This window comes from Piliocolobus tephrosceles, chromosome 14 (genome assembly GCF_002776525.5).
Source record: "Piliocolobus tephrosceles isolate RC106 chromosome 14, ASM277652v3, whole genome shotgun sequence".
NCBI classification, from domain to species: Eukaryota; Metazoa; Chordata; class Mammalia; order Primates; family Cercopithecidae; genus Piliocolobus; species Piliocolobus tephrosceles.
Genome location: NC_045447.1, coordinates 6,066,022 through 6,079,452, shown reverse-complemented (window position 1 = coordinate 6,079,452; position 13,431 = coordinate 6,066,022). Strand labels below are relative to the sequence as shown.

Below are 13,431 nucleotides of genomic sequence, written 5' to 3'. Positions count from 1 at the left end.
AGAAAGAAAGAAAGAAAGAAAGAAAGAAAGAAAGAAAGAAAGAAAGAGAAAGAAATTATACAATACGTAGCCTTCCATCACTGACAGCTTTCACTTGGCATAATGTTTTCAAGGTTCATCCATGTCATAGTGTGGATCAGTATTTCATTTCTTTTTATGGCTATATAGTATTCCATATTCCATTGCCTGTTTACACCACTTTTTTTTTTTCTGTTGATGGACATTGGGTTGTTCCCCCCTTTTGACTATTATTAGCAATGCTGCTACCAACATTCGTGTACACATTTTGTGTCCCATTCTCTTGGTTATATACCTCTGTAGAATTACTTGGTAACTCACAGTTCACCTTTTGCAGAACTTCCAGACCACTTTCCAAAGCAGCTGCACAATTTTACATTCCCACCAGCAGCGTATGAGGGTTCTGGTTTCTCTGCATCGTCACCAGCAGGTGATTATCTGTGTCTTTGACTGTGCCTCTCCTGGTGAGTGTGAAGTGGTATCTCATTATGGCTTTGGTTTGCGTTTTCCTGATGGCTGTGATGTTGAACATCTTTTCGTCTGCTTCTTGGACATTTGTATGCCTTCTTCGGAGAAATGTCCGTGCAGATCCTTTCCTCATTTTAACAACTGGATTATTTGTCATTTTATTATTGAGTTTTAAGTGTTCATTAGATGTTCTAGATGTAAGTTCCTTTTTAGCTGTGTCATGACTTGCAAATTTTTCTCCCATTCTGTGGGTTGTCTTTTCACTTTCCTGACAGTGTCCTCTGAAGTACAACAATATTTAGTTTTGATGAAGTCTAATTTATCTGTTGCTTTTGCTTTTGGCATCCTGTCTAAGAAACCATTGCTTAATTCAAGGTCATGAACATTTGCTGCTATGTTTCCTTTTTTTTTTTTTTTTTTTTCCCTGAGACACAGAGTCTCGCTCTGTGCTCAGGCCAGAGGCCAGGTCACCCTGGCCTGACCTCATGCTTCTAAATAACATTTCTAAAACATGGACTTTAGGCCAGGTACAGTGGCTCACACCTGGCATCTCAGCTCACTGCAACCTCTGCCTCCTGGGTTCAAGTGATTCTCATGCTTCAAGACCTCCCAAGTAGCTGGGATTACAGGCACCCACACCCACACCTGGCTAATTTTTGTGTTTTTAGTAGAGACGAGGTTTCACTATGTTGACCAACTTCAACTCCTGACCTCAGGTGATCTGCCTGCCTCAGCCTCCCAAAGTGCTGAGATTACAGGCGTGAGCCACCGTGCCTGGCTCCCTACGTTTCCATCTAAGAGTTTTCTAGTTTGCAGGTCTTTGATCCATTTTGAGTTAACTTTTGTACGTGGTGTGAAGGATCCAACTTCATTCTTTTTATGTGGATTTCCCATATTCTTTCTTTCTTTCTTTCTTTATCTAATAATTTCTTTAAATTAATATACTTTAAAAATTTGGCCTCACTTAGGTAGTATTTTTGAGATCCCAGGTCTTATGAGTTTGACATTTAAAAAAACGTACTGTGTATTCAAAAACAGATAATAGCCTGTGAAGCTGTTTTACAGTCTGTGTGCCCATCTCCCCCAGTCATCTGGTACACCCCACTTTGGGAGCCAATGCTGATCGTGAGTTTTATGGAGAGGGAGAGTGTAGCAGGGGCTGATTGGAGGTAGGGGTCGTGAAAGGCCTCCCCGAAGAAGTGGCATTTGGCCTAGAATCTCTCACCACCTGTAAGTATTAGCTCTAGGAGAAGGGGCGGAGCCTGTAGTCTAGGAGAAGGGGCGGAGCCTGTAGTCTAGGAGAAGGGGCGGAGCCTGTAGTACATTCCAGGCAGAGGGAACAGCATGTGCAAAGGCTCAGAGGAAAGCGAGATGAGAACATCTGCTGGACAGAGACGTGGAGAGAGAGGCAAAGAGACAGGACAAGACAGAGACATGGAGAAAGGTGCACTGCGAGAGTCAGAGAGGCCAAGAGGTCATACACAAACACCACGTCCACACACAGACACAGAGGCAGTGCCACCCACAATGACCTGCAGAAGTCAGGGAGACCAGAAGCACCCGCATTGACCAGGTGCCATGTCTGTGCCAGCCTTGCCAGCCTCTCCCCACACTGTGCCAGCTCCTCCCTGCAGCCCTGCCAGGCAGGGCAGTTCTCTCCTTTGGAAGAGGAAGCACTGTGCTCGTTCTGGGGCTCAGCCATGGAGTTGAAGAGGCCAGGACATCTTCTCCTGTTCCCGAGGAAGACAGGACTGATAGGAGGGGCTGGCCAGGATGGAGCCTGGGCAGAGCCAGCTGGGGAGGGACGTCTGGATTTCGGTCAGGAGAAACCAACTGTGTGACCTTGGGCGACTCCCCACCTGCACCACCCAGCCTGTCTAACTCCGACATCCAATGGCTACCTATTACCACCGTTACAATATGCTTCTTGGATTCAGCCGATCTTCCATGCATCTTTACTAAGCCAAGGTCAATGTGATCACCCAAAGTTGATGGCAATCTTTTCTTTCTGTAGCTGATATCTAAAAATATCCCTTCTTCAGGCCAGCAGTGCAGAGCACAGCCCCGCTTCCATACAGCTGCAGTGCTCCTCTCCAGCCAGCTCAGGGGGGTGTTAGATAGGAATTCAGGAGAAGGGAATTAAAACCTCCCCAGGTCAGATTTTGCAGACAAACTCATGTTAGACAAAGTCAGACAGGTTTCTTCCCTGCAGGTCTTGTCAGAGCCTTTAATCTGCTGAGATGTACTATCACCCTCAGTGGAGTGAGGTGGGATCAAGGAGCAGATGTCAGGGGATTTGGAGAGCATCATATGCTTGACCAAAAAGGTTTAATCATGGGAACTTTCCGTGCCAAGGACCATCTCTGGGATCTGGCATCTGCAGAAAGAAGGGCCACCCTTAGGTACCAATAGGTGCCTGCTGTCCCCCTCTGTGCCTCTCCCAGAGCTAAGCACATAGCAGTCCTGTAGCACGCGTGTGGCAATGGAGAGACGGGAATGCCAGGGAAAGAGTGAAGAGGCTTTGTAATGCTCTATTTATTTCAGCTTGGTGTTGCAGTAAAACCTCGGCAGGGTTAGTGTCCAGGCTCTCAGGGGAAGATGGAGTTAAAATAACACAGACTTCAGCGGTGGCTAGCACTGCTGGCCAGGGCTCTTGCTCTGCCTTGGAATTCTGTTCCAGAGAATTCCAGAGACGTCCTTCATCCTAGAAACTGAGCATCACAGCACAGTGGACACATGTAACCTAAAGCGGTGGGTTCCTGAGTACCCCCTCTCCCACGGCCCGTCCAGGGCCTGCAGGATTCTCTCCTTCTTCTGGGAGGAAAGGCGTGAGCTCAGAAACCCGCCACCTTCTCCACCCTGGCCTGACCTCATGCTTCTAAATAACGTTTCTAACACATGGACTTTAGGCCAGGCACGGTGGCTCACACCTGTAATCCCAGCACTTTGGGAGGCTGAGGTGGGCAGATTGCTTGAACCCAGGAGTTTGAGACCAGCCTGGGCAACACAGGGAGCCCCATCTCCACAAAAAGCAAAAATAAAATTAGCTGGGCAAGGTGGCACGAGACTGTGGTCCCAGCTACTCGGGAGGCTGAGGAGGGAGGATCACTTGAGCCCAAGAGGCAGAAGTTGCAGTGAGCCAAGATTGTGCCACAGCACACCAACCTGGGTGACAGAGTGAGACCCTGTCTCAAAAAACAAAAGGATTCCATCGCCTAGATGTACCATAATTCCCCTAACCATTCTGCAGGATAATTCGAGGACAGAGAGAAGCCTCCAAGGAAGAATGCAGCCCTGGTGACCAAAACTGGCAGATGGGGGTTACCTGGGAGCCCCAGGGCTGGTGGATACAGGGGCCACTGTTTCCCCACCCAGATCCTTGCTCTGGAAGGCGCCCCCCAGAGGACCCTTCATTCCCAGTCAGATGGGGACAGAGGCAAGGCGGAGCCGAGGGAGGAGGGCTCAGATGAAGCACCTGGCGGGACTGATATATGAGGGAGGCCGGACGTGAGGAGGGAGATTCGCAGCCTGTGGTGTCCAGGAGGATTTGGGGAGTATGAGGTGAGAAAACAAAAAGCCTAACCCAGCTCAGTGGAAGGGGAGCATGGAGAGAGAAGAAAATGCCAGTTACACATCCTCAAGACAACCTCTGAATGGACGAGAGCCAGTCAGGGGGAAACGGAAGTTGCAGTGAGCCAAGATTGTGCCGTGGCACTCCAGCCTGGGTGACAGAATGAGACTCTGTCCCAAAAAACAAAAAGATGCTGCATACCCCAGGTGCAACGGGTGGGACCAGGTGCCCTGCCCTGGTCCAGGCCTGTATTCACAGGGTCTCACTGGTCTCTCCTGCCCAGGCTTTTGTCTCCCAGACAAACCAGTCTCCATGAAGCGGCCACAGCGATATAAAATACGGCCCAGAGCAGGACACACTTAACCTGTCAAAGGCTTGCAGAGTAAAATCCCACCTCTGTCTCCTCGTCTGGCCTCCTCCACCCCCAGCCTCGTTGCAGACCTCACAGGTGGAACTCCTTTCAGCCCAGGGCTTTCCTCATGCTCTCGCCTCTTTCTAGAAGGTTCTCCCCTTCTGGCCCAGCAACTCTTGATCCTCCTTCAGGTCTTAGTTTAAAACTGTTCTTCCTAAGGCCAGGCGCGGTGGCTCAAGCCTGTAATCCCAGCACTTTGGGAGGCCGAGGCGGGCGGATCACGAGGTCAGGAGATCCAGACCATCCTGGCTAATACGGTGAAACCCCGTCTCTACTAAAAAAAAATACAAAAATCTAGCCGGGCGAGGTGGCGGGCGCCTGTAGTCCCAGCTACTCGGGAGGCTGAGGCAGGAGAATGACGGGAACCTGGGAGGCGGAGCTTGCAGTGAGCTGAGATCCGGCCACTGCACTCCAGCCTGGATGATAGACCGAGACTCCGCCTCAACAACAACAAAAAAAAAAACTGTTCTTCCTGAAAATCCTGGACTCCCTTAATGCCTTCTTTGCAGAACACATGGGCTCTTTTAACGGTTGAAATGAACACTTGAAGAGGTGTGTGATTCTTATTTTTATAATTAATAGACTGTATTTTTAGAGCACTTTTAAGTTTACAGAAAATTGAGCAGATAGTACAGAAAGTTCCCATTTCCCCACCACCCCTGCACAGTTTCCCCTATTGTGGAGTGTATGTGTTACAATGATGAGCTAACACTGATACAGTAGCATTCACTAGAGCCTGTTGTTTACATGAGGACTCACTCTGTGTCGGACACTTCCGTGGGTTTTGCCATATGCATATGCCAGGTATCTACTATTGTGGCATCACAAACAATGGTTTCACCACCCAAAAAATCGCTGTCTGCCACCTATTTATCCTCCCTCCCTGTCCCCTCCAATCACTGATTTTGTTCATTGTCTCCCAGCTAGACCCGAAGCACCATCAGGGCAGGGAGCCATCTGCTTTGTTGACATTATACTCACTGTTCCCAGCTCAGAGCCCCTGCCACATAACAGGTGCCTGATAAATATTTTTCTTTGCATATTTTAATAAAAATAGGATTCTACTAAACCCATTGTTCCGCAGTTTGCTTTTTCCAAATATTGACAATATATCTTGGAAATCTTCCCGTATCAGAATATAGAGCACACACTCTGTCTCTTTCACTTTTTGTTATGGAGAATTTCCAACACAAAAGAAGACAGAATCTGCTATGACGAACCTCTGTGTACCTCTCACCCGACTGCAGTTATCAACTAGTGAACCTTCCTGTTTCACCTGTACCTCTGCCCATCAGATAATTTCATCTGTAAATATTTCTGTGTGTAGCTGTCTCTCCTTTTTTTTCTTTTCTTTCCTTTTCTTTTTTTTTTTTTTTTTTTTTTTTTTGAGATGGAGTCTCACTCTGTCTCCCAGGCTGGAGTGCAGTGGTGCAATGGCTCACTGCAACCTCTGTCTCCTGGGTTCAAGCGATTCTTCTGCCTCAGCCTCCCAAGTAGCTGGGATTACCGGATGCACCACCACACTTGGTTAATTTTGTATTTTTAGTGGAGATGGGGTTTCACCATGTTGGACAGACTGGTCTCGAACTCCTGACCTCAGGTGATCTGCCTGCCTTGGCCTCCCAAAGTGCTGGGATTACAGGTGTAAGCCACCACACCTGGCCCTTTTTTTTTCTTTTTTTCTTTTTTTCTGGAGACAGAGTCTTGCTCTGTCTCCCAGGCTGGAGTGCAGTGATGCAAACATGGCTCACTGAAGCCTCGAACTCCTGGGCTCAAGGGATACTCCCGCCCTAGCCTCTTGAGTAGCTAGGACTGCAGGCATGCGCCATCGCACTGGCTAATTCTTTTATTTTTTGTAGAAACAGGATCTCACTATATTACACAGGCTGGCCTCAAATTCCTGGGCTCAATCGATCCTCCTGCCTCAGCCTCCTAAAGTGCTGGGATTATAGGTGCGCACCACCATGCCTGGCCTGTGTGGTTCTCTAAAAGATAAGGACTTTAAAAAACATAGCCACAATATCATCATCACACCTAGTAAACATTAATTTAATATCATCTAATATAGGCAATGTCCAAATTTCCAGTTATCTCATAAATATACGTTCCATTTGTTTGCGTGTTCGATTTTACAGGATGTTTGAACCAAGGGCCAGAGGAGCTTCACGTCTGCCATTAATTGGTATACTTTTGAGGTTTCTCCTGCTCTAGGTCCATCCTTTTTCCATATCAAATTTTTCTCCAGTCAACTCATCCCTTGAAGAAAGTGGGCATTACTGCCGGAGATTCCTCCAGTCCAGATCTTGCGGGTGGCGCCCCCTGGTGTCGTTCAGGGCGATGCTCTGTCCTCTCTCTTTCCTCTGTGCTCACAGCTCGGTCTAGAGGCTTGGATCTGATTCAGGCTCCATTGCTTTGGCTTCGGGTGAGGGTGTGTTCTAGAGACGCTCACCGTCTGCTGGCCTCGCGGTGGGAAGTTCTGGGCTGGTGCGGCTCAGTGCCTGGAGCCATTCATTCATCAGGGACTGCAAATTCTCCTGTGAAATGCTTCTACACAAAAGAAGCTTCCCCTCATCAACTTTCCGTTACCCCGAGGTGCAGTTTATAGAGGACAGGCAGGATAAATGCTTGATTCTTTCCCTTTATTTACCAGTTTTCGGAATAATGAGTCGCCTAGAAATATTTGAATGAATGGATGAATAATACATGTGTGAATGAACTGATGGGGATGTGGGAGTCGGGGGTTCTGTCACCCTCAAGGGTGTGGCCGTGGACCACAAGCTGACAGCAGAGATCCAGCCCGAAGCCGGGTGCCTTTCTACACAGTGAGGTGCAGCCCGTGGCCAGGTCCCTGTCTCCACCAGGGGCTGGCAGCAGCCTCTGCCACCCATCAACCCACCTCAGTCAAAAGCTAGGTGATCAGAAGCTGCATTACTAAGAATCTAGCATCTGGGACAAGGGAGTACCATCACTCTCCCCAACTGAGATGTGAGGAATCCTTGAAACCAGCATCGGAGCGGAGAGGAGAGCCGCGCAGTGAGTTCAGGGGCGGCCTTCGGAACACGGCGTTGATCTCTCCACAGGAAGGGGAATCAAGGAGTTTCTGGCCTAAAGGTTGGGCTGGTGGCCTCCAGGGTTTCTTCCTGGGCGGCCCAACACCCTCCTGGGCCCCTTCTGGGAGGCTCTCCTTTCCCCATAGGCCAGGCCAGGCTGCCCACAAGCTCTCTGACATCTCTGCCCTCTCGGTGTCTCCCCAGGTGCAAGTGCAACCTGCACGCCAACCTGTGCTCCATGCGCGAGGGCAGCCTGCAGTGCGAGTGCGAGCACAACACCACCGGCCCCGACTGCGGCAAGTGCAAGAAGAATTTCCGCACCCGGTCCTGGCGGGCCGGCTCCTACCTGCCGCTGCCCCACGGCTCTCCCAACGCCTGTACGTGCCATTCCCCGGGGCCACAAGCCTGCATGGCTGTAGTCTTCCCCGCCCATCCATCCCAGGAGCTGTGGATCATACACACACACATACCTGCACACAGGCACATACGGGTGCACATGCACAGAAACATACGAGCATGCATGCACAGGTATGGGCATACATATAAATGCACAAACACGTGCATGCACAGAAGCACACATGCATGCATGCCCCCCCACACACACACTGTTCTACAGCTCCCAAGCACCAGGTCTTGTAGCAAGTCCCTCTAGCACACCTGCATCCCGCTGAACGCTAAGCTGCCCTTCCAGCCCTGGTCCACAGGGAAACCCGAGATGAACAGCATTTCTGCAGCCTTTCCCCTTCTTAACCCTGAAGGCCAGCAGGAGGCCCCCGTGGGATGGCAGAGAGTGATGGGGTGGGACCCCCACTTCAGGTGAGGGGATCAGTAGTGTCATCCCTGATCATGAGCATCTCTGGGGTGTTTGGAGCAAGCCACAAAAGCCAAGTGCTGCGTGTTCAGCGCTTCCTCCATCCTCAGAGCAACCCCTGGGAGCTGAGCTCCTGTCATCCCATTTTACAGATGTGTCCTCTGTGGCCTGCACCAGAGTCCCCGCATGTGCTCTCTGGCCACCCCTCTCCTGTCCTCACCCAGCCATGCCAGGGAGCCATCCTCAGGGTCTGCCCACTCGCATCTGCATCGTAGACCCCCTTCTGAGGAACCCCGCTCAGGGGGATCCCAGCGTAGTCCACACTGTCTCCATGAAATCAGAATGCCAGGAAGCCCCTGGGCTGCAAGTGGAGAAGGCCACAGACTGCCCCTCGGGTGGGATCTCCCTGACCCCCACCGCTGCCACTTTACGGATGCTGGCCGTTCTCAAGTGCGTGGTTGGTGCCCGAGGCCCCCCTAGGCACTTTGTGTATCTCGCTTCCACCTCACACAGCCCCACAGGGTGCAGTCCTTATTATGGTCCATTGTCCAGTTGAGCAGACTGAGGCCCAGCGAACCGCGGGGCCCTCCCAGGTTTCACAGTGAGTTGTGTGCCAACGCCAGGGCTTAGGGCAGCTAATGGATCTGATGCCCACACCAGGCCTGAGCAGTGGGCTCCTGCACCCACTGGACATCCTCCCTCGACGGGTGGAAGATTTATGTGACTTTAGGCTGATCAAAGCTGAGAGCCATGTGCAGAGGCCATGACAGGCATGTCACGCGTGTGCTGCAGCAGGCGGTGAGACAGGCCTTTGAAGGGGTGACTTGGCAGGCACCAAACAGCACTCTCGGGTCTTCAAAGGCACAAAGAGCACTCCAGGGGCTGACAGCCCTGACATGCCTGTCCTGGCCCCCGCACTTGCATCCCCATCTCTTTGTGGTCCAAACCCTCTCCTGAGGTCCCTCTTTAGTGGCCGTCACTCTCTCCCTGACTCACAAATTTGCTTCCCCTTTGTCTATCTTGAGGGTCTCTCTCCCTTCCCTCCTCTCTGCCCCATTCTCTCCATCATCACACCCTCCTTTTTTTCTTTTTCCTTTTTTTTTTTTTCTTAGAGATAGGTTTCTCACTCTGTCGCCCAGGCTGGAGTGCAGTGGCGCAATCATGGCTCACTGTAACCTCAACCTCCTGGGCTTAAGCGATCCTCCACTTCAGCCTCCCAAGTAGCTGGGACCACAGGTGCATGCCACCAGGCCCGGGTAATTCTTGTGTTTTTTGTAGGGAAAAGGCTTTGCCATGTTGCCCAGGCTGGTCTCGAAATCCTGAGCTCTAGTAACCCTCCTGTCTTAGTCTCCCAAAGTGCTGGGATTATAGGTATGAGCCACCACGTCTGGCCATTTCTGACTTTTTTCTTCTTCCACTTGCCTCCTGCGTCTGGAGGTTCTGCAAGGCCTCCCTCTGCCCGTCTCTGGCCACCTGAGACACTTAGCTGCAGGTCACACCTAGGAGGATCCACTGTCCCCACCCTCACCCCCACTCACCACCACCGGTCTAGCCAGCGATGGACAGACAGGCCTGTAGGGGCTGCACAGCTGGGGCTTCCTTATTTAGGGGAGACTCTTGGAGCTGGCCCCACCTCCTGCTTCCCTGGGAGTCCCTGGGAATTGTCTTTGAGGCCCCCAAGCCCCAGGAAGGAGGGGTTTCTTCTGATACTTGCAGGCGCTGCTGTCCTCAGCACCCAAGTCTCCTGCCTTCTCTGGGGCGCCAACAGGAAACAGCCCAAGGAGACACAGAGGCTAATTTTGCCCTCACCCTGCCCCTGCCGTGACCCCTCCTCAGTAAGTGGCACCGACACACACGGGGCCAAGCTGCAAGTCTGGGGGTCACCTTGACTGGAGACCCTCCTCCCCGCCACGTTCTTCCAACTTCCCTCCATCCCCCCAGGTCTCTCCCAATGCCACCCTCAGCCCTGCAGCAGCCCTCACTCCCAATGTCTTCCCACCTCCTTACCCCTCTGCCCCGACCTGGCCAGCCCATCATCACCCTCCAGGGCCCAACTTAGAGGCCCCAGGACCTCCCTGTGCCCTGCCTGATGTCCCGCCTGTCCCCGTGGAGCCTCACTTGGTTGCCACCCAGTCCTGGGCCTTGCTTACTGTGGCTGCACCCCGAGGTGTCCTCAGGGTCTAGCAGGTGCCTGCCCAGACACGGAGGTGGAGGAAGGAGTGGGTGGGGATGGGCTCGTCCTCCCAGGCCCAGGAGAAGTCCATAAGCCACACGTCCCACTGGCGATCCTACAGCGTCCTTTCTTGGGAACACTGTGGAGAAAGCTGTGGCACCAGCTCCTTCCTTTTGCAACTGGGATGAATCTCACCCCAGGATTTCGAGGCCCCTGGTCACACCAGGATCATAGGCCTCCCCCATCCCCTGGACACACAGAGACACCCAGATTCGAGTCAGGCCTCGCCCACTCCCAGCTATATTTCTTCCCCAGCCACGTGTCCTCAGCTGTAGAATCAGTACCGTAAGGAAACTCCCTCATGGGGTTCTTATGAGGATGGCACGGTTCATGTAGGGGATGCTGACACCATGCCTGGCACGTGGGACGCACACCACCCGCGACCGCCGCTCCTGTGGTTTCTCAGCGAGTTTTTCAGCCACACTGCACTTCTTAAACAGGAACACTCCATACAATGTCCTTGTCCTGCACTGGAGGGCCCAAAAATCTAAAATAGGAGTGTGTATGAAGCTCCCAGTGGAGCGTTTGGCACCTGTCAGCATGTCCCCAAGGGCAAGTCACGGCTCTGAGATTCAGTGTCTCCATCTGCAAAATGGGCCAATAGTGGTTCCTCCCTCCCAGGGCTGCACTGAGGATGGAACTGGATAATCCACCCCGGTCCCCACACCCTGCAGGTCGTCATTGCTAGCAGCTGTGTGGTGCAGCAGGTGCTCTTGAGGGAGTAGCACCTCCAGGCGTTCCCTTGCCCTGCTGGCCCCTCTGCAGGGAGGCGACAACCAGGCCCTTCCCCTGGGGCAGCCAACTCACGCCCCTCTCTCTCCCACAGGTGCTGCTGCAGGTTCCTTTGGCAGTAAGTACACGCCCAGGGAGGGCAGCGAGGGCCCCTCTTTGCATGTCCTGGAAAAAGCAAAAGAGAAAAAAGGGGCTTCGGTGTCCCCTCTGGGACTTGGGCCTATTCACTCCCTCCTCTAATTATGCCCCATCTGCTTTTCCACCTCTCCCCCCTCCACCTCTCCCCTCCATATCATATGCCATGTGTCATGTGTCATTTTGCTGTGGCCTGCTGTCCAGCAACTCTCAGGCTCTCCCAGGAGCTCCGTCAGTGCTGCTTTGGATAACAGGACAGGACCTTTTGCAGGTCCCTTGGCCCCGGGTGGGCTCCCTGCTCCTCCTGCCACCCGGGCCTCTTCTCTCACCTGGATCTGGGAGAGGAGTCTCTCCTGCCAGGCAAGAGTGGGGTGACCTTCCTCCACCAGGGGCAGAATCCACCCCCCAGCCTGACCGTGGGGGCAGCCTCCTTCTGGGCAGCCTCTGCAGCCAGCTTGGCCCAGGGCTCTGCTCGTCCAGGTCAGCTCAGGTCCCAGGGGAGTTGGACCAAGGAGGGCCATCTGCAGGAGGTGGGGGTCCTGAGAGTTCCCCAGGAGGGTGAGGGCGACATGGTGCCCACAGGTTATCAGTGAATGTCATCGAGACTGTCCCCAAACACTCACAGGGCGCCAGGCACAGTCTCTCATTTCAGCCTTGCAAACCCCTCCCCCGGGAGGTCGCCATCTGCTCCAAGAGGCAGCAGGAAAGGACTGGCCAATGTCAAAGAGCCAGCCGGGAGCAGACCCCAAATCTCAGAAATGCTTCTGGGGTGCACTGTCAGCCTCCACCAGGGCTCCGTGGGGTCCCACAACCCACCCAAGTGGTCCCTCCCAGACCCAGAGGGCCCCTGACTGGGAAGCCAGTGGGCCGAGAGGGCGCCAGAAAGAAGCCGGACCCTGCAGGGACGCTGGCCTGCACAGCCGTCGTAAGTTGCTTCTCTGTGGTGTCCCCACCCCAGCAACCCCCCCACCCTCTCTTGCTTTTCCCATCTCTCACCAGGCATCAGCAGGTCCCAGAAAGACCCCGACCCCAAAGGCCCTGTGGCCACTGCGGCCACCACAGCCATGACAGGGGCCCCCACTGCTCCTGTCCCCTCCACGTCCACTGCCTGGGCCCCCACGGCTCCCAGCACCCCACAGCCCACAGGTGGGTGCCAGGGTACAGTGACCCCTGCCATCCCACCCTCTGCTGCTTCTAGCCTGGGTCCCCTCCTCTCTTGGGGTGGGAGGGTCGGCAGCCCCGTGCGGGAGAGCAGGGACTTGGCTCTTAGAATAGAGACGCTAGAACCCTAGAGATGGGAGGCCACAGGCCAAAGGGGCTTCCAGGTCACCTGGGTCAACCTGTTCCTGAGCCCAACCAGGGGATTCAATGGTCAGTTCAGCTTCCGAAATCGCCTTCCTCCTGCCCTTCAAGCCATTGCTTAGAAGGTCTCCCAGACCAGTGTGGCCAGACAGCTGCAGGAACTGGGAGGAAAGGTGCTGGCGGCAGCAAGGCCATCCTGACATGCAACCGAAGACCGGCCTTGTCTCCCAGTGGTGCTTCTGCCTCCATGGTGGCTGGAGCCCCGCCCACGCCCTGCCCCCACCTGGCCCCCAGGGCCTCTCTGTCCTTAACCCCTCAGCAGCGCGCCGGTGCGATGGATGGAGCAGGGTTAGCCCAGAAAGCAAATGTCTCTGATCAGCAGGCCAGAGGGAGCCTCTGGAGTTGGGTTTGGCTGCTGGGAATGTGGGGGCTGTGTGTGTAGTGCAAGGCCAGGCCAGGGCCAGACGTCCTGCCCCCTCAGGGGTCTGCCACAGACAAGCGTGGCAACCTGATTCTCACACCCCTCCAGAGGAGGGACTCGCATACATTCAAGGCTGGGGGTGCTGGGGTGGGCCTCTGCTCTCACCTGGACTCACCTTGGGAGTGTCCCTGGACTCTGCGCACTGCAGGTGCCGGGGGTCTGAAAGGATTTTTCCTTCCCAGAGGGCTCCAGGAAGACAATGACCAAGGGGAATTCTT

The 13,431-nt window shown here is 53.6% G+C and overlaps 1 protein-coding gene across 4 annotated transcripts in view; it reads left to right on the top strand.

The window, feature by feature from the left end:
• Positions 1-13,425, top strand: part of NTNG2 (netrin G2) — a 68,467-nt gene extending 55,042 nt beyond the window's left edge. For 3 of the 4 annotated variants that reach the window (XM_026457157.2, XM_026457158.2, XM_026457156.2), the window contains 3 exons: positions 7,724-7,896; positions 11,390-11,413; positions 12,430-13,425. In XM_026457157.2, the coding sequence (XP_026312942.1) occupies positions 7,724-7,896; positions 11,390-11,413; positions 12,430-12,722 (490 nt within the window). In that variant the 3' untranslated portion in view covers positions 12,723-13,425. The remainder of the gene's footprint in view (positions 1-7,723; positions 7,897-11,389; positions 11,414-12,429) is intronic. The other variant, XM_026457159.2, reaches the window with a different exon arrangement.
• Positions 13,426-13,431: the final 6 nt, after the last annotated feature.